The 25,749-nt window shown below is 47.1% G+C and overlaps 8 protein-coding genes across 8 annotated transcripts; 3 read left to right on the top strand and 5 right to left on the bottom strand.

Moving 5' to 3' along the window:
* Positions 1-724: 724 nt before the first annotated feature.
* Positions 725-2,451, bottom strand: EYB26_004836 (uncharacterized protein; the record flags this gene model as incomplete). Its single annotated transcript, XM_054264127.1, has 4 exons — positions 725-1,102; positions 1,156-1,478; positions 1,540-2,173; positions 2,233-2,451. The coding sequence occupies 4 exons, from the start codon at positions 2,449-2,451 to the stop codon at positions 725-727; spliced, it is 1,554 nt and encodes a 517-aa protein (XP_054120102.1).
* Positions 2,452-3,466: 1,015 nt separating this feature from the next.
* On the bottom strand, positions 3,467-4,877 carry EYB26_004835 (uncharacterized protein; the record flags this gene model as incomplete). Its single annotated transcript, XM_054264126.1, has 6 exons — positions 3,467-3,898; positions 4,021-4,048; positions 4,097-4,283; positions 4,340-4,371; positions 4,425-4,616; positions 4,681-4,877. 6 exons carry the CDS (start codon positions 4,875-4,877, stop codon positions 3,467-3,469), a joined length of 1,068 nt encoding a protein of 355 aa, XP_054120101.1.
* A 1,986-nt stretch (positions 4,878-6,863) lies between these two features.
* EYB26_004834 (uncharacterized protein) lies at positions 6,864-9,010 on the bottom strand (the record flags this gene model as incomplete). The annotated part of the gene is made up of 10 exons (XM_054264125.1): positions 6,864-6,996; positions 7,092-7,197; positions 7,293-7,406; positions 7,493-7,632; positions 7,699-7,828; positions 7,889-7,898; positions 7,970-8,450; positions 8,524-8,776; positions 8,838-8,865; positions 8,945-9,010. The coding sequence occupies 10 exons, from the start codon at positions 9,008-9,010 to the stop codon at positions 6,864-6,866; spliced, it is 1,461 nt and encodes a 486-aa protein (XP_054120100.1).
* Positions 9,011-11,033: 2,023 nt separating this feature from the next.
* Positions 11,034-13,543, bottom strand: EYB26_004833 (uncharacterized protein; the record flags this gene model as incomplete). The annotated part of the gene is made up of 4 exons (XM_054264124.1): positions 11,034-11,887; positions 11,948-13,017; positions 13,071-13,180; positions 13,238-13,543. The coding sequence occupies 4 exons, from the start codon at positions 13,541-13,543 to the stop codon at positions 11,034-11,036; spliced, it is 2,340 nt and encodes a 779-aa protein (XP_054120099.1).
* A 2,286-nt stretch (positions 13,544-15,829) lies between these two features.
* On the bottom strand, positions 15,830-18,204 carry EYB26_004832 (uncharacterized protein; the record flags this gene model as incomplete). The annotated part of the gene is made up of 5 exons (XM_054264123.1): positions 15,830-16,516; positions 16,588-17,106; positions 17,170-17,857; positions 17,920-18,048; positions 18,107-18,204. The coding sequence occupies 5 exons, from the start codon at positions 18,202-18,204 to the stop codon at positions 15,830-15,832; spliced, it is 2,121 nt and encodes a 706-aa protein (XP_054120098.1).
* A 447-nt stretch (positions 18,205-18,651) lies between these two features.
* EYB26_004831 (uncharacterized protein) lies at positions 18,652-22,668 on the top strand (the record flags this gene model as incomplete). The annotated part of the gene is made up of 3 exons (XM_054264122.1): positions 18,652-18,719; positions 18,793-18,990; positions 19,053-22,668. The coding sequence occupies 3 exons, from the start codon at positions 18,652-18,654 to the stop codon at positions 22,666-22,668; spliced, it is 3,882 nt and encodes a 1,293-aa protein (XP_054120097.1).
* A 556-nt stretch (positions 22,669-23,224) lies between these two features.
* Positions 23,225-24,505, top strand: EYB26_004830 (uncharacterized protein; the record flags this gene model as incomplete). The annotated part of the gene is made up of 2 exons (XM_054264121.1): positions 23,225-23,869; positions 23,936-24,505. The coding sequence occupies 2 exons, from the start codon at positions 23,225-23,227 to the stop codon at positions 24,503-24,505; spliced, it is 1,215 nt and encodes a 404-aa protein (XP_054120096.1).
* A 423-nt stretch (positions 24,506-24,928) lies between these two features.
* On the top strand, positions 24,929-25,561 carry EYB26_004829 (uncharacterized protein; the record flags this gene model as incomplete). The annotated part of the gene is made up of 1 exon (XM_054264120.1): positions 24,929-25,561. One exon carries the CDS (start codon positions 24,929-24,931, stop codon positions 25,559-25,561), a length of 633 nt encoding a protein of 210 aa, XP_054120095.1.
* Positions 25,562-25,749: the final 188 nt, after the last annotated feature.

The raw sequence follows: 25,749 nt of genomic DNA, 5'->3' as shown, positions 1-25,749 counted from the left end.
ATATCAGTAGCAACCTAATTTCAGCGCTTTAGCAGTTTCTTGGACAGCGTATTGATGTTAAGCTAAGTCTAGATTGGCCAATGGTTGGAGTCGTATTGTACAGTGTCGGCATGTTCTATTAGGATCAGGCAGTTGAAGAGGCTCGCGGATAGGAACGTTAGGTCAATCGTGGATTTAGATTGGCTACGTTCCCACGTTACGATGCCTTCACAGCCTTCCTATAGAACCAGCAATCTAGTCGGGCAATGTTCTGGGTCACACGGATCCCTCAAATCATTCGAATGCTACCATGCTTAATCATGTATAAAGCTTATGGATGGTTTAACTCGCCCTAAATCCCTAGGTTTGATAATCATCGCCAAAGACTAGTCCTGGTTGGTTGAGGCTCGTGAAGTAGGTAGTAGACTAGTCGTATATACTATAAAATGGTTTAACTGGCTAAGACTCTGTGCCGTATGTCATAGGTTGTCACACACTGAGTGGCTTGAGGTGTGGATCCGATTAATGGGGTTTAATGGCTAGCATGGCTAGTAGTTAGATGCTTCCTATACGCGTATAATAAGTAATGTAATATTGAAATGTATCAATTGCTGGGATAAATGGCTATATCCTATGGATGTCCTACAGGGCACATACATAGTATCTCCATGCCATCATCGAGGGAGGGAAAAGATAGGCATAACAATCCGGCCATACAAAAACATACCATAGTTTAAAATTTCAGTTAAAGATCCTTGGTTTGCTCCTGGCTGGCTGCAATCCACTTCTCCAACAACACCGGATCACGCGCCTTGAGCCCAACCTTGAACGGCTTCGGCTCTGTGGTAAGTGCCGTCGGGATAGAATTGCATTCCAGCGCGTTCAAAATGGGATAGTCAGCCAGATTCTGAGGAGGATGAACTGTGAACGCCGTGATAATCCGGATAAAAGCTGTGTAGAGTTTGCGATTGGCGAGATGAGAACCGACACACATGCGGGAACCGGCGCCGTAGCCGTAGTGAGGAGTACCTTGGTTACCTTCGGAGGTGTTGAGGTAGCGTTCTGGGATGAATCTTTCGGGTTCTTTGAAGTAGGTTGAGTCGTAGTCTGCTGCCCAGGCGTTCTGTGAAATTTATTAGCTATGATGCTCAAGGTCAGAAGATAGGAGATACTGACCATGAAGAACGTCGTATTGGCCGGGATCGTAACGCCGTTCCATGTGACATCCTTGATACTCTTTCGCGGAAGACAGATGGGAATCACAGTCCAGAAGCGGAGCATCTCTTTGACGAGAGCCGTGATATAGGGTACTTTTTCTTCAACGAGGCATTTGTCCCAGGCGTCATTGTTGGGATAGACCTTCATAATCTCATCGTATGCTTGTTGCTGAATGCGCATTCCGTCTTCAGATGCAAGGTAAGCCAGACCCATGACTAGGTTTCCAGGAACCGTGTCAAGACCGGCGGAGACCATGGTAAGACAGAGGGAGTTAATTTCAGCTGTTCTAGTCAGCTCAGGTACTTTAACCTGCGGTATAGGAAACTGGGATAACAGACATACCTTCATTGAGCTGAGCCTCCGGATCCTTCAAGATATTCCCCGTAATACAAGGCTTATCCGTCCCATTCGCGATACTCTCCTTCAACAAATCCAGCAAATAAGTCAAATACTTGTCCCGTCTCACCCGAAAATCTTCAGCCTCAGAATTCTTCTTGGGGAACAAGCGCAACAACGGCACATAATCCTGCCAATTATTACTCGTACTCCTGAAATTCGAGACGCCGCGCTCAACAGCAACAATCTCCTGCAATAGACTATTATCCACATTGCCATCAATCCGAATACCATAGTTGAGTGTCAAACTGGTGTTGAGCGCATATCGCTGGAAGTACGGGATCGGGTTGATATCGATTTGCCCCTTGTTAGAGTCACGGTACATTTCCTGAATGCTGGTGGTTGCTTCCAGGTCAATGATGGGCATATAACTCTGCACGGCGGGTTTGTTGAGTGCTGTAGCAGCAGCTTTGCGTCGGCGTTTGCATGATTCGTCCCATGGCGAGGTACCGATTGTGAAGCCCTGGCTGCTTGACACAACGCTGTGGAAGGTGTGGAAAGTTGGGCGGGAGATGAGGGCTGACTGTTCTTTGAGCCAGAGCTGTTTGACGGATTCGAAGCTGTTTGCGAATACGATTCTCTATTCTTACGTGTTGGCTAATTATCTCGGAAGGGAGAAAAGCAGGGGGCAAAATCTACCTTATTGCCCATTCGCACCTGGAATACAGGCCCGTATTGTTTTGCCCATTCCGCGGCTACTTTTGCATGATTCTCGCCGAGTTGGATCAAGTTGCCGAATATGGGCACGCCGGGGATTTCGGGTAACCCTTTGATTTTGGGGGTATCGGTTTGATTGAGATATCGATAGAGGAGGACAAGGACGGAGAGGATGGCGAGTACTACAGCTTCGTGCGCCATTTTGCGTTTCACTGTGTACTCTATAAATGATTATTATTATACCAATACAAACTTGAAAAAGAGACGAGCTTGGTTATATAATACGTAAAGAAGATTAAAAAGAAGATAAGGAATCATTCATTCCGCCAGCACCAAAATGGAATTAAATAAGTGCATGCGATACGATGCGATGCAATGCAATGCAACAACAGCAACACAGCAAACTGTGTATGGCTAATCCCATGCAGACACCCCGGTTAGTTTAGTTCCAACAATGCTGCCGTTGCGGTAGGTGCTCCGTCCCCGTGAACCTCTGCTAGGAGCAATTTAACAGGTTGGATATTTCATTTCTCTGGTTAGAGTAGATGAATGAGTGAGAAGGTACCTAGGAAAAGCGTCTCGGAAAGCGTTCCGCGCATAGCCGTTGTGAGTGGACGGATGATTATACCGGTAGGACCCCGTCTAAACTAGGTAATCCTTCTATTCTATCCGCGCTGGAGACAAGACCGGTCTTCCTTTGGCCAATGAGTAAGCACCATATCATGAATGGTCGTGCGTGCAATTGGTGAGACTGGGAGAGCTGAGCAGTGACCGAGTTCGCACTGCAGAAGAAAACCGAATGACCCAGGACGAGTCAAAAGACCTATTAAAAGCAAATGCGGGGTAAAGAAGTATTTCTGCTGTTTCTATTGTTCTCCAAAACCCATCCCCGTTTTTCTTCTTCTCCAGGTTCTGGGCTCTAGATTGTGGAGTATAGATCTACTGAATAGTTAGTGATCTATGGTAACCGGTAGGATCGATGGTTTTTCTCTCATGATATGCAATAAACTAGCTCTAACCTTTGCTTGCAAGATGAATAATCATACTTGGCTTGACTACCTATGTTGAGTAATCTGAAATACGGCTTTCTCGGTTTCCGTACTTGAAGTTTATACTGCAGATATTAGATAGAGGACACAAAGTCAGACTAATTCAACTCATCTGCCGGAATATAAACCTAGATAGTCGTGAACCTAGCACGTTTAAATCTGCCAGACTACTTTTTCATACCAATCGTCTCCCTCCTCGCCAGATGCAAAGCTGTAACCTCATTCTCATCCTTCAACACTCCAACCTCACTCAAATACCGCCTCAACCCTTCATCACCTTCAGCATGCTTCACGCCACCTCGATGAATCATCTGAATTGAATCACGCAAAAACAGTTCATAGAATCCCGTCGCGAACAGTGTGGCGGGAATGTTGACCAAGATACCGATCCAGCAGTACGATTTGTAGGAAAAGGCTTCTCCGCCGTAGAAGATGGCAGCCACAAATCGGGGGCCGATGTCTCGAGCCAGGTTTGTGGCGATGGTGATGTCGGCGAAGTTAGTGATCATGACGCCGTAGCCTATGCCGATGACGATGGGCATGGTGGAGGGGGTTACGAAGGGGTTGGCTGGGTCGATGGCGGACCAGATTACGAGAGCCTATACTCGTTAGCTTTTCTTTATTCTTTGTTCTTGCTTTCTTTTCTCTCTCTCTTTTTATTTTTATTTTTATTTTTTTTTTTGGACAGAAAAAGGGGCATGCTTTGTTTGTCTCGACATACAACGAAGCAATCAACGAAGAACTCGGTCCTAACGAATTCAGAATCAGCCTATCGTCAAGGAGTTTGACAAGCTTACAAGAACAGATGGCCCAGAGTTTGTCCCTCGGCTGGAAACGAGCAGAAGATTCCGGCAGGGCCTGTGGCCGACACCATCGGCAACCCTGCAGCTGTTAATGCTTTTTCATATGTGACGATCTGCTCTCGATACATGCCCATGACCAAGAGAGAGGCCATGAAAGCGCCGAAAATCTGTGAGAGGATATCTAAAGCCGTGTATGTTGGCACTTGGGACTCACGAGGGAGGGGGGATAGCTCATACAGTGAGGAACCTTTTTCAATGGAAACCCTTGCCTATTCAACCCGGTCAGTCGGAATCATCTGTCAGCCTGATAAACAGGACGCACCAAACAGTCAAAGCAATAGTCACGGCCGGATTGAAATGCCCACCGGAGGTCGGCCCGGCAATGATGATAGCAAACATGATACCGAGAGCAAAGGCAAGACCAATTTGCAGGAAACTACTATATGCAGTGACAGGAGGGTCGTTTGAGGTGCTATGAACGGTAAAGGAGGCGACGGAGGCGATGCCGGGGAAGCTGTGCACAAAAGTTCTGTCAATATTGGATCGCCATTATTGTCGATATGATGGAGTATACTTACACATAAAAGAACACGCCCGTCGCCTCGCCAACACACTCACGCAACCATCTTGGTCGTCGTCGCTCATAGTCTAGCACACGCTGCGAGACGGGCTTGTGTTGAGCAACGTGGCGGATGGCATGGCGTTGGAGGGCATCGGTGACTCCAATCTCGATATCGTGAGTCTGCAGACGACTACAGTCACTGGATTGAGACATTGTCTCTTCCTTATATCAAAGTACGAAGGACAGAAAGAAAAGAAAGAAGAAGAAAAAAGAACAGGGGTTGATATATTTGTCAACGAAGTCAAGTACTTTCACACTAATAAGTGGGACGAATCCATGTGACAGGGTCTGGCATTGATGGCCAGACTCGTTTATATATATAGTCTCAAGATCTGTCAAGGGTCAAGACTTAACAAGCAACCGAAAACACCAATCCCTGATAAAACAAACATGGCGGAATGGCCCATGCATCATTAGTCAACATCCGGACTGACCGCAGTTGTGTCCAGGCGAAGTAATACGGAGCATGGGAGACATCATTTTCTTTTCTGGCAGTGCCAGCTCGCCTCGCTTTTCCAACTAGAGTTTCGCCAATCTAGATACAAAACGATCTGGACCAGACTACCCATCAGGGAAAGTTCTGTCCGGGTGAAACAAGAGAAAATGCGGGGTTTAGTCTGGCCACCGTTTCGTTGGTTTATTATTTTTATTTTGTCTCCTCGTGTGCGTATAGAGAAAAGAATGGAATCGGGTGTTGTTCTAGCGCAGATGGGCAAATGGCAAATCTGAGGCAAGTTACATGTAGCGGCCTGTCTTAGTTTGCGATCTATCTTCCCTATGTATGTATCTTGCGGAGTTGTGTATTTTAAGGGGTCATAGTGATTGACTCAGTCCGATTGGTTACAGTTTTCTAGATGTCGCCAATCACAGCAGATGAATCAAAATTACCACTAAGATACACAAGCCTGCGACATAGGGATGGTATATATACCTATCCTATTCTGTCGTCGAGGGCTCGGTGTTCCGGACGCTTGCAGCAAAATGTGTTGGAAGATATGATAACCAGACCCCGAAATACATGGATAATCACACCGGGAACGTGTTCGGAGGTCAGAGAGAGAGAATTTTCGAGTCCCTTCTGGCCATCAATCGATGACTCAATAGGCATGGTCAAGGAGAAATAGCCCGAGATTGACAAAGACAAAGAATGCGCGCATATTCATTCTGTGTCTAACTACATAGTAATGTGGTCAAGCGTTACTACATACCACATACGCTAAGCTAGCCATTGGCTAAAAACCCAAAGTCCTTCCGGCCATACAAGAACAAGCACTTAAGCCTGTTCTAGTGCGGATGATACCATAGAAGATCAGCATAGCCGGACGAACCATACAGAAGCGTCGAAGATGAAAAAAAAACAGCCTTGGCAACTAGTTAATACAGTTCCGACAGCGGTAGACTGACCGCAACAAACTACGTAGCATTCACTATGTACTATGTAGTATGTAGTCTATCTGACAGGGATTTATCTGTATGTGGATCTCGTGGCTGATCGAAGAAGTGGAGGCTATTCCATTTTCTGACAAGACCAGGATCAAGGATCTGCCGCAAAGTCTCCTGTGACTGCACAACGGCAGGGAGATTGACATTAGTAATTGGATATACGTAACCACGTAGTATAGGTAGTTATAAGAAAAAGCCGGACGATGCTCATATGGATGGGCTATGTTGATGTCAATGCACAGCCAGCATTTGCTACCCTGTTTGATATCGGGACAAAGGAATTGAAAATGTATACTACGTAGGCTCTCAAGTTTAAATAGCCGGGTAAGTCTCTTGCTAAATGTGAGTTATTGCTCCTTCATACTGTCGATCTTGTGAATTTGAGTTATCTACAGGGTCCATAGTGCTTCGGATTGTTCTGCCTTGATCGACCCAGATCGTGCTATTTAAGTTAGTGGCATAAGTAGTCACCGTATTAAAGTTTACATCTACTATGTACTACAACATGGCATATGCTGTTCAACCGGTCTGCGCGGAGATTTCATTCGATACATTGACCACCTTATATGTTGATGTTTCAATGTTCTTGGGCCTCATATATATATCATTTCATATCACGGATCATTCCTCATTACAATATTACCCACCCCATGAGATCATACCGTGAATACTCATCCCACCAAGAAGGGACTATCTTCACTCAATATGCTCACTCTGATTCTTAGCAGCCGTAATAGCTTCTTCGGTAGCAACATCGACATCTTCAACTTCAACGACGCGATCACCGAAGGCCGCCGCAATTTCTTCCAATGTTTTCTGTTTTGTCTCACTATCAAGAAACCCCCAACATTAGCCATATCCCTGAAAAATATTAAAAACGAAAGGGAACCAAGTAAGGGAGGGAGGCATGGAAGAAATACACACGGAAAGTAGAAATATGCAATGGTCAAGAAGAACGCAGTACACGCAACGAAGACGTAGTAATAGTTCTCGTGAATGGTTGCAAAGGCGCTTGGACCGGCCTCGGTGACTGTTTTTTGAAAAGAGCAAAAGAATTTAGCCAAATGTGTCAAACATTTGTGTCTGTTGATTTGATTTTTTTTTTTTGAAGCATATACTACTCACTGGCAACATTGACGATGAAATGCGACGCAGCAGCCAAACCCATGACTTTGCTTCGCATGTTGATGGGGAGGACTTCGGCGCCGTAGAGCCATGTTGTGCTGTTGAGCATGCCATCTATCATATTCAAAAAAAAAAAATTAGCCAAATGGTCACCTTTATTAAGTCCTTTTGGGGCAGAGAAAAGGTGGAGAGAACCGTACAGTAACAGACAACAAAAAGATAAATCCCCAAAATGGCAAATCCTTTACCAACGCGGTTGTTGGTGTTTTGGAATTCGCGTTGCATGACGGCGGCATAGATTTCGATGAGGATGATTCCTCCAAGACCGGCGATGATCATCCTATATTTTAGAATGATTAGAATGATTAAAATGATGGGTTGATAGGCAAAGGAATAGGGAGCTCACTTTCGTCGACCCCATTGATCAGTAAGGAATTTGGTAGTCAATGTGTTGGCCAAGAAGGCAACTGTGCCGTAGACGCCGGAGAGAGCGAGGATCAATTTGGCGTTGATGCCGAGGGATTTGTAGAGAGTCGCTGTTTTGAGGTCAGTGCGGGCGTCTAATTGGTTATATATTGGCCTTCTTCAAGTCTTACTTTGGTAGTACTAAAAAAAAGAGCCGTTAGTAATTGAAACCAAGCCCACTAACTACTTGGAAAAATAAAGGCGGGACTCACCTGGATAACATTCACACCCGTCAGAGAAGTCATCGTCTGCACCGCAATAGACACCAAAACACGATGACGATACAACTTGAAAATCTCCTTGTACGACCTGAGCTCTCGCTGCATCTCATACTCAATCTGAGCTTTCATCAGAGTAAACTCTTCATGCAGTTCATGCGAATGTAGATCTCTTCGGATCTTGATAAACTCCTTCCTGGCCTGCTCAATCTTACCCTGTCGGATCAATTGACGTGGCGAGTTGGGCATAAAGGTGGCCAAACCGATAAACATGATTATGCCCCAGGGTAGTTGGATGCCGAGTGGTAGACGCCATTGCACTGTGCCGTTGGAGGCGTAGGAGCATGCGAAACCGACCCAGTTGGATGCCATGGTTCCAAGTGCGATGCCGACGCCGGATATACCACCGATGAGACCGCGGGATTGTGGTGAAGAGATTTCAGACAGGTAGACGGGGACGGTGGCGACCATTCCGCTATATGGGAACGAACACATTAGAGTTTTCTGTCGTCTGGATTTTCTTTTGGGGAAGATGAATATGTACATACCCAACAGCATACCCAGCCAGAGCACGTCCGGCCAAGAACATACCAATATTAACGGATGCGGTTTGTATAGTGCAGCCAATCGTCACGACGATACATTCAAGTTGCATAAAACGAATACGACCAAGTCTGTCACCGATGAACGTCTGAGTAAGAGCACCGAGGGCTTCACCCGCGATATAGACTGAAACGACTGCACCGGTTAAACCATGGGAAGGGTGGCCCATGTAATCAATCCAGCTTTGATGGGCGATTGCTAGTATCTCAAGTCAGTTCTCTTTCCTTGGTATCCCGTTGCCGCTATAAACGAGGCTCACTTGTGGTGGCAATGCCGGTATCGAAGCCCTAAGATAGTGTTAGTTGTCGATGCCATGATACCCGATTATCGAGTGATGAGCTGTTCGATTGGAGATACAGTACATACAAAGAGAAAAGTTCCAATGGCAGCGAACAAGGCCACGCCAAAAGTATACCAATTATTACCCGCCATCTTTTGTATCTTGATCCCAATGATCACAGATTCCAAGGTTGTATGACAGCTTCGGATAAATTCTTGCAAGAACGACAAATAGACAGCGCATCTGCGTTCTTTTATATATAGAGAGAGAGAGAGAGAAAGCTACACGGCAAGTCGATCCATACTTGTTACCGGCCGAAACTAAAAGGATGGCCAGAGAACTTCAAGTGGTCGTCAAGGGGTGGCCAGCTTCAGCAGACTCGACACTAGTCTCTTGCTATAGCGTCAGAAAACAGACAACGACTCGGCGCAAAATCCGACAGACGTCAAAACATCTCAATCTAAGGTAACTTAGTTAACTACAGAGTAACTAGTTAAGTTCCATGTAAGTTATTACCTAGGTTAAGTAAGTGGCTGACAGAAATCACTTGGCTGAAAGTCTGGGGTGCGGAGGCGGTTGTGGGGGTTCCGGGGTCCGTGGGGAAGAACATGCCGATCCCTAAGTAGGACGTAGCTAATTAGGGCTTATGATAACTATATAGTAGAGTAGGACTTGAAACCCGAGTTTTGTGAATAACATCAAATGGATTTGTCAGAGACTATATAGCTGTTGTCTACGTACTCCTATGCATTAACGGCCCCGTCTATGATATCTAATAGTACGTATTGAGATTTACGTGGTTCTATTTGAGGAAATCCGGTATGGCGATTATTCACAAACCCCGCAAATTGCTAGGAATGGAGCAAAAGGATCTACTAGTACAGGCAGGGAAATACGTACTGCTCTAAGTAATGCCAGCATCTAATTCGGCGAGAAGAAAACAAATTTACGGAGTATACTCTGTAGTACGGGTTGCATGATTGGTGGGGGGGGGATTCTTTTGTCCTTGTGCGATTTCTTGCTTTTTTTTTTCCCGAGTCAAGTCATAAACTTACTGGATTGACGTAAAATGAGGAAGGTGTGGCTAAATGGCGCCCAACCACTCACTCTACAGAGTAGATTGATTGCTTAAACAAGCCCTATTCTTCTAGACTGGTCAGACTTGTACCTAGATTACCAAAGACCCTTCTTCGAGATGCTCTCCCCATAGCCATCTCAAGTCAAAAATATCGCACACACATAGGTCAACAACTTACTTGGCCGTCTTAAAAACAAGAGCCACATAGAGGGAAAGCATGTTCACAATACGACCAAACTCGGCCTTCGCGTGAATTGAGCCCGAGACACCACTAGATGAAACCCATATCCTGACTCATATCACGAGAATAACTAACTTAACTTAATCCTGTGTCTCTCCACCGCGAGTCTCGAGGTCCAGGGTCGGAGTTGTTCCGTACATTCCCATTTTTCTTGGAGGTTTTCCGTGTTCTGTTCGGGAAACCTGAAAGAGTAATCCGTACGGTAACCGGTCTATCTTTACAGCGGCTTGGGGCGACAGGCGAGAACTTTATTTGCATCTTGAGTTCTGGAAGTTTATCATACACGGACAGAAATCAAATCTGATGACATGACATGAGTGCTCTAACTTACCAACCTTTTATGAACAAACTGGGGCTGGAATCCATTTCTCCTCTTTTGCTCTCCTAGCCTCCGTCATTGAAGATAACTAACTCCCCAGTACCATCCGCATTGATACAGACACAGCCAGTAACTAGCAATGAAGAAACAAACCTAATCTGTTCAATGATATCAGCCAAGTATCCTATAGTTATAGGTAGGTACATGGATTCACAAATCCGAGACGATGTCTAGCCAGGTCGGCGGAGAGAATGCCGTTTTTCGGACTTGGTTCCTGGGTTTGTAGTTGAAAGTTCGAGAAGCTGGTATAGATATATATATGTATGTATTCCTTGATGCCTAAATTACTTTAAAGTCTATCTACATGTGCTTCGTGAAAACATCGAGGATCCGAAATGCCTATCGTGCAACATCAACGCCACATAAATTTGAAAAACAGCATCAAAAGGGTATGGAAAAAAAAAAAAAATGAAAAAATACATGTACCACCCCAAAGCATAAAAAGTCGTGACACAAGATCTAGGTATAGGCGACAAATTATACGAAATTAAAACTCATATCAGTCAACCCATAATCACCACCATCCAACATCGGCAAAAACGGTCCTGCACCGCTGCTGCCCATACCAGCACCGCCGCCGCCCACCATCATGCCATGATGGTGATGATCATCATCCTCGGCGTTGAGATTACCGAAGTTCGGGTCTAGGGACAAGAATGATGGTTGTTCGGGGATTTCGCTGACGCCGTTGAACAGGGTGTTGTCGACGGAGTCGTGGTGCACGAGGGAGGGACTCATTGTGTTGAGTCCTCTGTTCCTACTTCTGGGTTGATGATGATGGTTGTCCCATGATAAGGGGACGTTGGAGTGCGAGCTGCTACTGTTGACGCTACCATTAATGCTGCCGTTGATGCTGCCGCTGCTCATACTACCCCTCGAACTTTGAGCGGCAGAAGATTGAGCAAGCATCTTCGCAAGCCCATCGGCCATCCAAGGCACGAGATGATACTGCCCACAATTCACGTGTCTGAAAAAATCGAACACACGCTGAATGAGGGAATGGGTGGTTGCGACGTCGATGCCGAGATCATCTCGATACCGATCCGCGACTTTGAGTAACACGACGCATGCGAATGCGACCATTGTGTGGAAGTAATGCGGTACACCGATTATGCTACGACGAATGTCGGCATCGCCGAGCAACAATTCCAAAATGGTGGTGGCGTGGGATACGGCTGTTGAGGCTGCGTCTTTGAAGTAGGACGGGATGTGTTCAATGAGATCGCCGGATTTGAGGCCGCGGAAAACGTGAGAGTAAAGATGGAGTTTGCCGAAGTGGTAATGTAGGAGGATTCCTTTGGAGGGGAAGTTGCCGATATGTTCGTTGGGGTCTACAGATATTAGTTTTATCATCTGGGTTAGAGAGAGAGAGGCTACGGAAGGAAACTTACAGAGTTTGGAAGACCAATGGGCAAGCCATTTATCGAGGTGGTGGCTGAATGTGTTGATGTGAGGCATGGCGCCGCGAGGAATGGGCTTTGATGCATCAACACCAAAGAACTCGCGGATCTGGCCTAGCAATGTCATGAGTGCTACCTGCGACGAAATGCGTATATCCGACTGCGAAGCATGCGGTGACTCGAGATATGCGCGCCACCCACGGATGGTGTCATCTTCCCGGATCATGGGTGCTCGTGTGTACAAGATCGACAAATGCTGGTCACATATATACAACAAATACCACAACCGAACAGGGTCAATCGAGGCTTCAGGGTCTGACGGATCCCAGCTATCGGGCGTCTGCGCAAACCCATTCGTCGAATCAATAATCCGGTAATAAAACTTGTGAAGATTGATATCACTTGCGCGTCGGACTGCCAGACCAGCCAGTGTCCACGAAACATCGCTCAACCAATAGGACCCAATCACCAAGGCACGCAAATAATCGAGACCGACGCGGCGCTCAAACATTGAGCCGGAGACTAATCGGCGGAATTCTTGATTGCATGTTTCGTATAATTGACCATTGCCGGCTTGATGTGATGCTGCGACTGTGCAGATGCAGGCTGTGAGTAAAGAGGAACTTTGACGGAGGCTGTCCAGTGTCTTATACTTGCTGGCTAGACCGTAGATGTAGGGGTCTAGCTGGGTTTGGTAGAAATGGAATAGTTTTTCGGCTTCGTCGATGGGGACCAGCCCGCGGGAGATGAAATCGTCGTGATTAGAGGGTTGTTCTTCTACAGTCTCTCCTCGTAGGGAGCGTAGGCGGGTTAGTTCGTATAGTGATTCGATTGGGATGTGTGCTGAAGTCTCTTGAGCCGGTTGTAATCGATGATATTCAGGATCCCTAGCGGTGATGGACTCGGTTGTGTGAGTGATGGGTGCTTCTGGTTCTTGGAGACCACCAAGCTCTGGTAGTGGGGTGTGTAGAGCAGGTAGCGATGGGAGTGACAATGCGCGCAACGTTTGTTCGAGTGCGGAGTGCATGATGGTCAGGTCATGGCTGACTGTTTTGCGCCATCTGTGATAGCTGTCAGTGACCATTCCTTCTACCACGATGAAAGCGGGCATTACCTTGACTCTTCATCGATGAGCGTCTGCAAGCTCTTGTTGAGTTTACACGATAAACCTCTTTCCTTGCATCGTTTGCATGGAGGATGATCATCGTCCATGTCACATTTTATCTACTTCGGATTAGTTTTCCGTTCTGAGTGTCTCTTTTCTTCGGACTCTGGCCTCACTTTTTGCTTCCGACAAGCCGCACAAGCCTTCACCTTGCGCGTAATAGACGGCCATGAAATCTGCTCATTGTCATCCGAATGAGTGCTAGCAGCTCTTTGACGTGATCCAGACTTTGCTGATCGAGGCTCCGACCCGCCATCCGTCAATGTCGGAGTGGGAGGATGCGAGAAATTGGCCTTGACGTCGTCCGGGCTACTTGGGCTTCCGGGTTTGATGTGGATGTCTGTTTTTGAGGTTTTGTTTGCGCCGCGACGGGCTGACTGTGAAGCTGCTCCGTCGACTTGATTCCAGGAACGTTTCGGCATGGTGAATGCACGCTGCAAGGGATGCTATAGAAGTGTGCAGTGTATTTAGTGTAGCTTTTCGATTCAATGCATCAATGTTCTTCGTATTCAACTCAATTCTGATCAATAGTAAAGTCTTCGTATGTATGAACAAGAATGAATTCTAGAGAAAGATGAAATCCGGAGGAAGGCAAGTCAAGAATTACGAACAAAAAGAAAAAAACCACGCAACCCCTCACAGGGACCACTTCCCCAAAATCTAAATCAATCGCATCACTAACTAGATAATTGGTACCGTTCGACAATTGGGTCTGGACACGAGCTGCCAACAGCTAGGTGGGATTAAAATGACTCAGAGCGATGAACACTGCACCACACACACGGCATTACTGATATGAATAGCCGGCCCAAGTTCTGATCTCGCCCAACCTTCCCTACGATCGGCATTATTCCGTGAATTTCAACCCCCAGTACGCTAGCTAGCACGCACCCTCTCCACTGCGGGGAGTTGACGTTCAACCTCTAAGAGAGCTGCAGAAATTGCCCAATTTGGAAATCAGCGTCGGTACCGAGTCGAAGGTGGAGCAGGTCTGTTCTAGGCAACTAAAGCCGGCCCCTTGATTGGCCTCGTTTTTTTGCGGAACTTGACGTGGAAAGTTAGGGGGGGGGCCCCATATGCCATGCTTTTGTTATCCCTAGCAAGCTAGCAGCCTAAAAGCAAGAAACTCGCAAAATGTGATACAAGCATGCCTCGGGCCGAATTGATGTACTACTTGTACTAGTATTGCGTTCGTCTAATTGTGCGAACAAGGTTTCCCGGTTTCCTGGGTCATGGCGTTGGTTTTGCTTAAGATTGATTGATAGGATGAGCCAGGGACAGTGGCAAGTGATTTTGAGGGTTCTCCTGCCTCTTCTGCAAGCTGGTACCAGCCACGAAGCAGAGACATGGAATCCGGCTAATTCATTAAATGACATTGTGGGCTGTTGCGCTCACATGGATAGTTATTAACCCTCAGTGGTACGTGTGCTCCCCACGGGGAGAAGACGGCGTGGGGGTGCAAGTACGTAGCTATAGGCTCATGGGGGGTACACATCGCATACATCATGATCGTGCCCTCGTATTGACGGCGTCCTTCTATTAAACCAGCAAATTACATCAATACCAGTTTGTCCAAAGATTGTACCCTGTATAACTCACTACGTAACTCCCCACAAACCTACCACGTAGTATTCCCGATTTTCCAAATAACTACTATGTTCATAAATGAAGTCATCAACCAGGAATCCCTCTGCAAGTTGTCTGTACAGAGTAAGTGGATTTGGGGTGCCATCACGTGGAAGACAAGACACCGCCACAGCTCGCCTGGACCTGGCTTGGGCCGCTTGGCGATATTTCAACAAAACGTCGGGATAACCCCACGCTTGGAAGCAATGAAACTAGCGTCCAAGCGTATCGGATAAGTATGGCGTGCTTGAAACCTACTCTAGTCTGACTCTGTACGGAGTACAGAGTACAGAGCAAGAGCATCTCTCGGGCGAGACGGCATCTTCCTGCTGTCACATCAGTTACCCACCATGTCTACACGCCGTTTGCTTACGGTTTATTTTTAACCGGTTGACACCTGTGTCTATCTATAAACACCTCTCTCCCAATCCACTCCTCTAGCAATCTTGCCTCTCTCTCTCAATTGAGTCTGTCTGTCTGTCGGGCAAGGCAAGGAACGCAAGGCTGGGGACATCCATTAGCCGATGCGGCAGTATTCTCCTCCGACGGAGCTTCCCCGGCAGTTGTGTTGTGTTCTCCGAATCAGGACTAGCGCGACATGCACGGCATGTGCCATGTTCTAGTTTAACGGTTCATGTGACGATAGTGCATACGTACGACGCTTCCTGATTGGAGCGAAGTTTGGCGAGTCTGGAATAGCTTTCCAGATGTACCGTAGTATGTACCTACGGAACTTACTACATAGTATACGTATGTAGTAGTACTATGTAGGGTTGACCGCTACAGACTCCAGAGTATGCGGATTTCCATATATGTACTAGTACCGTCGGGGGATGGAGCTCTGGCCCCACGAGATAGAGCGGGAGCCTACAGGTACGCTACTCTGCCTTTGACGAAGTTCCATGACAGCAACAGGTTGAGTTTGAAAGATCAACGTTTCCAAATGTACATTATTAGAATCCTTTTATAGGTATAGTCCTTTCCAGGAAAGCTAGAATGCGAAGCAACATAATCAAAATCATCATCAATTCATAAATCATCAAATCATCACTATATACAGACTCCCCTCCGCCCACTCCAACCTATTCAAACAGCCAGCCAGTGGAAATCAATCCGTTGGACCACGGCCCTGGCGTTGATATGTTATTATTACCTGCCATCTCCATCCCAATCGGAATACCAGCCTGAGTCAAAAAGTCTTCGATGGAGGGATTATTCAATCGACTCTGCGTCAAGAATGCACTGTTATTGTCATCGAGAGGGTTCTGCTGTCCGTCACCGTCATCATTCCGGCCGATGTCTGCACCCCCCGGCATAATTAATTCAGCTATATGCTCCATCGCCTGCGCGGAACCATTTCCATTGCCACTGGTACTGCGATCCGCGAATTCCAGAATCACTTTTCGGATCTCGAGGAAATGCTCATAAAACCCGGCTGCGGGCAGATTGCCATCTTTCACGATCGACTCCATAATATCGGATGCAGTGTCGACGGCTTCGCGGTCCGCGTCGCTGTTGTTTGTACCCAGGATGCTGGACATCATTAGAATGATGGTCGAAGAAAACAGGTAGTGCGCATCGAAGTATCCGTAGATTGCCATTCCGGCGTCGATCCAGAGTTGGGTTAGGAGGCCGTTGGAGCTGCGTGCCGCGTGGATGCACGCGTCTGCTAGGGCCATGGTAGTTGGTGACGGTGCTGTCGAGCCTTGGTCTTGGAAGCAGGATTTGAAGACATGAAACAGAATTGGGCGGGTGGTGAGTATGACGCACTGTTTTTGCACCAAAGTTTAGACTCGTGAGCATGGTTTAATACAGAGACGGAAATGAAGTAAAGGCTTACCTGGTTGAAGCACAAATGCAACGAGGCGACATTTCTCGACGAATATTTTAAGGGCTTTGTTTGTGATATCTGCACACTTTCCGGCAATGTTTCCGCCCACGTCCTTAGACTACGGAGAATCTTCTGCACACTCTGCACAAATGCCTTGGTTTGACTGGATCGACCATATATATCAGAAATGATATCACCCGAGATCCTTGCCAGCTTGACATGTGCAATAAGATGTGAGGGGTCGGAGAATTCTTCTTGTTCACTGGGCGTGAGATTTTCCATTGACGGTAAGTCGACGTCAATATCACTGTCCTGGACAGTGACTGGGTGACCCAGCTTTGAGCTGGTCATACGATCGATAATGTATACACTCCACCAGACCCGTATGCGGTGTTCTCTCTCCACGGCAGAGATTGCGTAGCCTTCGGGGACGTTGTGGTGTAGGCCTAGAGTAAGACACAGCCGAAGTGCCATTCCGGCGTAGGAATATGCGGATTTTGTTCGGTTGAGTGCCAATGAATACAAAGCCTTTGCATGTCAGAGTTGAGTTGCGCTGCAACACATTATTCGGTATATATGAAGACGACTTACAATAATCAACAGTGCTTCTACATATACCACCGAAGCCTCCTCGTGCATATCCTGGGTAAGACTCATTGCCTGCACAAAGTACCCTGTACCGGGTACATCGGGTCCCTTGGTCGATCCCAATCGTCGATTGGAATACATCTCCCCCATGGAGAAGAGCGCAAACAATTTGCACACAAAAACCGGATCCTCAAGCGACTGAGTACGATAAATTGTGTCCATTCTCTCTAAAGTCGACTTGCGTAGCATCAAGTGATAATCATTACCCAAGAAACGCAACGCCACTTTAAGCAGCAAATTCGCATAGGCACGATTAGGCCACTCAAATCTGGGGGCTGGGGCTGCCATGCGCAGAAAAGCTTTGTGTTTGGAGTACTTGGATCGTGATAACGGCGCGACGGGTTCATTGCCATTCATGAATTGTCGTAGTCGCGTACCAAAGGCTGTGCATGCCGCTTCACCAATGTAAATGGGCTGCCACGACGCGCTATCTGTTACGAACCAGGCCTTGTCTTCTATAAGAGGGTTTTTGAGATCAACGTCAACATTGCCGAATCTTTCTGGAGAGTCGTCATTTTCCTCAAAGGTTTCGGGCGTGTATTGTGTTTGTGATGGTTGTTTCACTATATCTTCTTCCGAGATTTCTTTGCCTTTTATAAGAGAGACCTCGTGCTTTAACCAATTTAGATAGCTTTTAATTTCACCTGTATTAGCAACGGAAACCCCGAAACATTGAAAGACCATAAGACTTACCTCTCCTGCACCTGGACCTTACGATCTCTGTATGGGTAAACACACTCTGTGCCTTCTGGTTTTCGAGCACAGTTGCGACATGGATTGCCACCCGAACACCTCACCTTGCTATCGTGACAATTCAAACACCTAAAGATATTTATGAGCATCCTTCTAAATCAAATGAGTGAGAGATGGCTGAACATACGCTTGTGCGCTCCGTTGACGTTTCGAAGATCGCTCACCCAGCTCTTCCACAGAAACTGGAGAATTGTCTTTTGCCGCCCGACGAACGGTTTTGGGCATTTTTGTCTGTTCTTACCCCGTATTTGTCTTTATTTGTGGATCTATTTACGTGGAATTGAAGATGAGGGACGATGGAGGCTCTGCCGTTCCAGTGGGTTAGTTACATACCAGAGAGGATCCGAGTTCCATTGTTAGGGGGAAACCGGTCGGCAATATCTTATCAGAGCCGAGACGTTCGGCTCGGCGTTTGGCTTGCCGTTGCCGCGATCGAGAGTTTCGAGACTCAGATCTCATACTCACGCCCATCGGCTGGACATTGCTTTCGACCGGAGGCTATGCTTCTTTATCAAACCGAATATATATGCCTTGACAAATCGTGGGTCGCCACACGACACCCAAGATGTATGATATAAAGACGCCCCTGCAGCCTTGTCTTTTGGTGGCTTACATCCATCAACACCACAAACACCAACAACATAATCCTGACAGCGAAGAATAATCGGAACAATGGCTATAGAAAGCGAAACCAAGGGCATTAGAATTGCTATTGACAGGGGCGGTACATTTTGCGATTTGTACGTTTTTCATCTCTGCTCTCGCTCGAGCCCTATGACTCGTCCATTTACTAATACATATCGAGGATAATAGCTGGGCAAGCATCCCTGGCCGGGAAAATGATTTAATTTTCAAGTTATTGTCCAGAAATCCTGGGGAATATGACGATGCGCCTATCGAGGGTATTCGGCAGATTCTTGAACAGGCTACTGGGCAGACTATTCCCAGAGGGACACCTTTGGATATTACACCGGTCGAGTCGATACGTATGGGTACAACAGTTGCTACAAAGTGAGTATCATATCCCAACAGTCCCGAAACTAAATGAGCACCGGCTAACTTGGACGGAATAGTGCTCTCTTAGAACGCAAAGGAGAGCGGGTCGCCCTTCTCATCACAAAAGGTTTCAAAGACCTTCTTGTAATTGGCAATCAAGCCCGGCCCAGTATTTTCGATCTCTCTGTCTCGAAACTCGACCGTCTATACGAGAAAGTTATCGAAGTAGACGAACGTGTCACTATAGAAGGCTTCGCCGAAGACCCCGAACCTCAACCCATCGATATAGAGTCCGACCCAGCTTTGGTAAAAGGCCTAACTGGAGAAGCGATCCGCATTTTACAGAAGCCAGATCTTATACAAGTCCGTCAAAACCTTCAATCGTTATGGGACGAAGGGTATCGCACCTTGGCTATTGCGTTTATGCATTCCTTTGCATTTCCGGATCATGAGGCTGCCGTGGCAGCAATTGCACGGGAAATCGGTTTCAGAACATCGGTGTCTTCAGAATTACAGCCTATGATTCGGATTGTTCCTCGAGCTCAATCGGCGACCGCAGATGCTTATCTATCCCCAGTTATTGCACAGTATATTGAAGGTTTCCGATCGGGCTTCAAGGGACGCTTAGAAGATCATAACGCCAAGAAATTACTCTTATGTCAATCAGATGGTGGTCTTACCTCATTCACCAGATTTACAGGCTTGCGTGCAATTCTCTCTGGTCCTGCTGCTGGTGTTATCGGATGTGCCCGCACTTGTTATGATGAGGAAGATGCAACGCCCGTGCTTGGCTTCGATATGGGAGGAACAAGCACAGATGTGTCCCGTTATAGCGGTTCGTTTGAACACGTCTTTGAAACCACCGTCTCACAGGTCGCCCTTCAAAGCCCTCAGCTAGATGTCCATACCGTAGCAGCTGGTGGAGGCTCCATGCTCTTCTGGCGCAATGGCTTGTTCGTTGCCGGTCCCGAATCTGCAGGAGCATATCCCGGTCCAGCATGTTACGGCAAAGGAGGACCTCTTACAATCACCGATGCCAATTTCTTTCTTGGCCGTATTCTGCCGGATTACTTTGCTCGTCCTCTAGACTTTGATGTTGTCAAGAAGAAATTCTTGGAACTCACTGAAGTCGTCAATGGAGAAAAGAAAGGCACAGAAACCCTAACACCAGAACAGGTCGCTATGGGCTTCCTTCTTGTTGCGAATGCATCTATGACACGTCCTATTCGCGCTTTGAGCGAGGGCCGTGGTTATGAGACCGCCGCTCATAATCTAGTATGCTTTGGTGGTGCCGGCGGACAGCATGCAACTGCAATTGCGCGTAATCTCGGCATCAAGCGAGTACTGATTCATCGTTTCTCCAGTATCCTATCAGCCTATGGAATGGCTCTGGCAGATGTTGTTGTCGAGCTCCAAGAGCCCGAGTCTGGCGCTTACAACGAGGATTCCGCTCCTCGTATCGAGAAGCGAGCTGATGCGCTCCGACAACGAAGTACCAAGCAACTCATTGAGGAAGGCTTTGCTGAAACTCAGATTTCACATGAATTGTTCCTCAACATGCGATACCGTGGCAGTGATACTTCACTTATGATTTCCGAGTCTGATGCCTCCACCTTTTCCGAGGGGTTCATTGCTCGTCACAAGCGCGAGTTTGGCTTTACTCAACCACGCGAGATCCTAGTTGATGACGTGCGTCTCCGATCCGTTGGCAAAGCTGTGGACGTCAAGATCAAGAGTCCATTCAAGCAATTGAAAGAAATCAATCGTTCATCTCAACAAGATCTAAAACCAGCTCTGGTTCGAAAAGTATATTTTGAAAAAGAGGGATGGACAGACTCGCGTATCTTCCATCTACAAGATGTACCTAAGGGAAGCGTTATACTTGGACCAGCTATGATCATTGATGCAACTCAGACCATCGTCGTCGACCCTGCTAGCGAGGCGACTGTTTTGGATGAACACGTTGTCATTGATCTACTTGATGCTGAGATGAAGAAAATATCCGCAGATGAGGTTGATCCTATTCAACTATCTGTGTTCAGTCATCGCTTCATGAGCGTTGCTGAGCAGACGGGCGAGACTCTCCGAAAGACGTCGATTTCCACCAACATCAAGGAGCGTCTTGACTATAGTTGTGCAGTCTTTTCGGCAGACGGTCAATTGGTCGCCAATGCACCCCATATACCTGCTCATCTAGGATCAATGTCATACGCCATCGCATATCAGGCAAAACGGTACACCAAAGGGGAACTGAAACCCGGCGATGTCATCCTATCAAATCATCCTATTGCCGGCGGTACTCATCTTCCAGACTTGACTGTTACAACACCTGTTTTCGATGAGAATGATCCTACAAAGATTCTCTTCTTTGTCGCAAACCGTGGCCATCATGCCGATATTGGTGGTATCGCTGCGGGAAGTATGCCACCCAATTCGACTGAATTATGGCAGGAAGGTGCCGCCATCGAGTCATTCAAACTGGTGAAAGAGGGCGTCTTTGATGAAGAAGGCGTTACACATCTTCTCTATGAGGTTCCGGCTCAATATCCCAGCTGTAGTGGTACAAGAACATTGAACGATAATATCTCCGATCTCAAGGCAGGAATTGCGGCAAATAACAAGGGTATCCATCTGATCCAGGGGCTTGTGCGCGAATACAGCTGGCCCGTCGTCGACCTTTATATGCGTGCAGTTCAAAAGAATGCCGAAGATACCGTTCGTGGACTACTCAAAGACTTTAGTCGTCGGTTCCAGGGCCAACCTCTCGAAGCAGTTGATTACATGGATGACGGAACCCCGTTAGCACTGAAAATCACCATCGATCCAACCGACGGATCCGCCAAATTCGACTTTACAGGCACCGGTCCCGAAGCGCTAAACAATCTGAACAGTCCACCAGCAGTAATGTACAGCGGTATTATGTACTGTCTCCGATCCATGATATCCACCGACATCCCCCTGAACCAAGGCTGCCTAGCACCCATCAACGTCGTCTGCCCACCCAACACAATCCTCTCCCCAAGCATGAAAGCCGCAACGGTAGGATCAAACGTTGAGACAGCACAGCGCATTATCGACGTTATCCTCAAGGCATTCCGAGTCATGGGTGCTAGCCAAGGAACATGCAACAACCTCACTTTCGGCTACGGTGGCAAGGACCCCGTTACTGGCGCTGTGACTAAGGGATTCGGATACTACGAAACCATCGCCGGTGGTGCAGGTGCAGGCGCAAATTGGGAGGGTCAATCTGGTGTTCATACAGGCAGTACAAATACACGTATGACTGACCCGGAGACCTTTGAGAAGCGTTACCCCGTGCTTCTGCGCGAATTTAGTATCCGCAAGGGCAGTGGTGGCGCAGGCCGAAATCGGGGTGGTGATGGCTGTATTCGCGACATCGAATTACGACGTCCATTACAAGTAAGCATCTTGTCCGAGAGAAGAGTTGTGGCGCCGTATGGTATGGCTGGCGGCGAGGACGGAAAGAGAGGTGTGAATATGTGGATTCGGAAGGATCCTATTGATGGATCTGTGCGGACTATATCTGTTGGAGCCAAGGCATCTATGGCGATGAATACGGGTGATAGGTTTATTGTACAGACTCCTGGTGGTGGTGGTTATGGTGTACCGGTGCATAAGAAGCAGGCTGTTGAGGTTTTAGATGAGTTTGTTGTTAAACGTGCTGTTATGTAGATAGCCTTGTTTATAATTATGATAATGACATGCCCTTTGTTTTTCCCAGTCTCAATAATCACCTCTATCTTATTGCCAATATTTTTAATCCCTAGAACCATATAACTCTTGTTTAAAATCTCCTTATTCATGCCTGCCCTGTAAGAGGTGGACACAATTTCTCCGTCTCCTAACCCTAAACGGAGATATAACTACCACGCGTAATCTGCAAGGTCCAGGCTATACACGAATCAGAACGCTGTTTTCTGAAAAAGAAGCTTTCTTGATAAACATTCTGATCTGATGTAGAGGCTTGGTTAATTTGGAAGTGTACATTTATTTCTCTAGCCTACCAAGGGAGATAATCCAGAGGTGGAAGCTATCGTTTCCCCGCATATACCCCCGGATAAAATTTGAGAATGTTGTCAAGTCCTTTGCATGTGGTAAGGCTATATAAGAAGCCCAATTGCTGCTTAGATTCAATTTTCTAAAGAAAGGGTGAGGAATAAGCTGAAGACATACTGCTGTGGCTTGGTACTTGAAAAGCAGGGCCTTGGAATACAAGCACCTTTTTATCATGAAGTTTCTTGATACCAACAAAGTCCTTCAGACTTTGGCTACATTGTCCGCATTTCTTCCTACAGCTCTATCAGCACCAGCAAGCAAAATCAACTCTCGACTGCCTTGCCAGGCCGGCGTCCTCTCAGCTTGTCCCCACCACACAATCATCGTCTCAAAGGAAAACACTTCCTCTTCTTCCAAGCACGCACAGTTCACCTCAATCCAATCCGCCATTCTCTCTCTTCCCCATGACAATTCATCAGCCACAATCTTTATCCGCGCCGGCAGCTATACCGAACAATTGAACATTACTCGCCCGGGCCCCGTCACTCTCCTCGGTGAGACAAGCCACCCATTAAATGCTAGCGAGAATCAAGTCACCGTCTATTGGAGTGCAGCAAACAATGCCACTTATCTAGACAATGCATTTACTAGTGTATTAACTGTAGCACCGACGCAGAATGCCTCTCTCACCGGTGCTGGCCCAACGGGATGGCCTGTTCCGGTCGACACGCCGTATGGCAGTACCGACTTCAGGGTTTATAACATCGATTTCAGAAATGTGTTCTCCGAGTACTCTTCTGGACCATCGCTGGCTGTCAGCGTAAGCTATGCGAATGCCGGGTTTTACTACTCTGGTTTCTATTCTTATCAGGATACGGTATACTCCAGCTCTCCCCCTCTACTTGTAATGCGTCCCCATTTCCACTGACATATATTGAATTAGGTATACATCGGCAAACTCGGCAACGCCTACTTCTACGACTCCATCATCGCCGGCCAGACCGATTTCATGTATGGTTTCGGCACAGCATGGTTCCAATCCTGCGCTTTACAACTCCGTTCTTGCGGTGGTGGTATTACAGCCTGGAAAGGCACAAACACCACATACGCCAACAAATTCGGGGTCTACGTTGTCGATTCCACCATCAACGCTGCCAATACCTCAATCGCTGCAACGATTAAAGGTAAATGTGCATTGGGAAGACCCTGGAATTCAATGCATAGGTCAATCTTTGCGCGCACGTATGAAGATGCCAGTATTCAGAGTAGTGGGTATAAGGATTGGGTGAATAAAGGCGTTGAGAATTATACGCCGGGTGTGACGCTACAGGCGGAGTTTGAGTCGTATGGGCCTGGATGGAATGAGACGGGACGTGTTGTCGGGGGTTGGGATACGATATTGAATCAGACTGTGTGGAAGGAGTATGATGAGCCTGCCAAGGTGTTTCAGTTTGGGTATGTGGGCGGTGGGTTTGGGTATGTTGACTGGATTGATCGCACGCCTTGGGCTTAGATGAGTGGACCTCAATACATCCATCCTAGAAGGCGGAAGATACTACGTATCTAGAAATACCAGAAAATAAAAAATACATGCTTAGATACCCAAGCCCTAATGGGTTGCCCTTGCCCTACTTTCCTCATCGGGATGTTTCCTCTCAACACTCAACAGGCCGTTTTCTTAGACCCTGCATGTGTTTAGGAATTAATATAAAACACTTCATGCTGCTTTATAACCATTGTGCTGATTTTTGACAAGTTTGTCGGCGTAGAGAAACTTTGGAATGATATTTCCTCTTTGGGACAGCTCTCAGATGACATCATACTTCTGTCAAAAGGATCAAAAACACCTCAACATCGCGCATTTGCAATCTTCGTGATTTATCGCGTAAAAACCACGAAATTAACATCAACAATACAAGAACAAAGAGACAATGAGATGCCCACCCCGCGACCAGCCCTTCTCTCCTCCATCCGCTCCCTCATCTCAGCATTCACCTCCAATGCCTCCACGCCCGCCATCCTAGCACACTTCACTTCCTCTCCCGCACCCCTCGTACACGAACATGGCTCCCCCCTCTTTCAGCCCTTTCTACCATTCCTCGGCCGCGACTTCATCGGTCTCCAAGCCGTAGGCGAATACTTCGATTTACTCGCGCAATACCTCACCATCAGCGACGCATGCTTCGACGATGAGGACGACTGGGTCGTTGACCCACAAATCCTGACTGTGTGTCTTCGTGGCCACGCGCGATTTACTTCCAAGGAGACGAAGGAGAGTTGGCTGGAAACCTTTGTGTGGCGCGTTGTCCTGTCCGAGGATTTAACGGGGGAAAGTGAACCTGATGCCGGGCAAGGGCTCAAGGTGCAAGAGTATAGGGTTTGGGCTGATACGGGAGCTGCGTTTTTGGCTTCTAGAGGAGAATTAAAAGATCTCGAATCTGCGAATCGGGGTAACGTGAGGAGGTCTGTTGCTGGAGCTCATAAGGTGGATGAAGTTTTGGGAGGGGAGGATTATCCAATCAAGGACAAATTGGGGGCTGGACTGTCTTTCGGTGGGAGTTCGGGGTGAAAAAATGTTTTTTGGATCGGTAGATCGATTGTATTATTATTTCAGATTTGCTAGATCAGGAAGTGAAGAAAGATGTTGTGCTAAAGTTACAATTTTGAAACAAAAGTTGAAAGCAAAGAGTAAAAGCACCGCAACTCCTGTTCCCATCGAGATGAACGGTAGTCTCGACCTGGGACCATACCTACGTA

This window comes from Talaromyces marneffei, chromosome 3, assembly GCF_009556855.1.
Source record: "Talaromyces marneffei chromosome 3, complete sequence".
NCBI classification, from domain to species: Eukaryota; Fungi; Ascomycota; class Eurotiomycetes; order Eurotiales; family Trichocomaceae; genus Talaromyces; species Talaromyces marneffei.
Note: the sequence above shows the minus strand (reverse complement) of the source record. Positions and strands in the feature narration are given on the sequence as shown.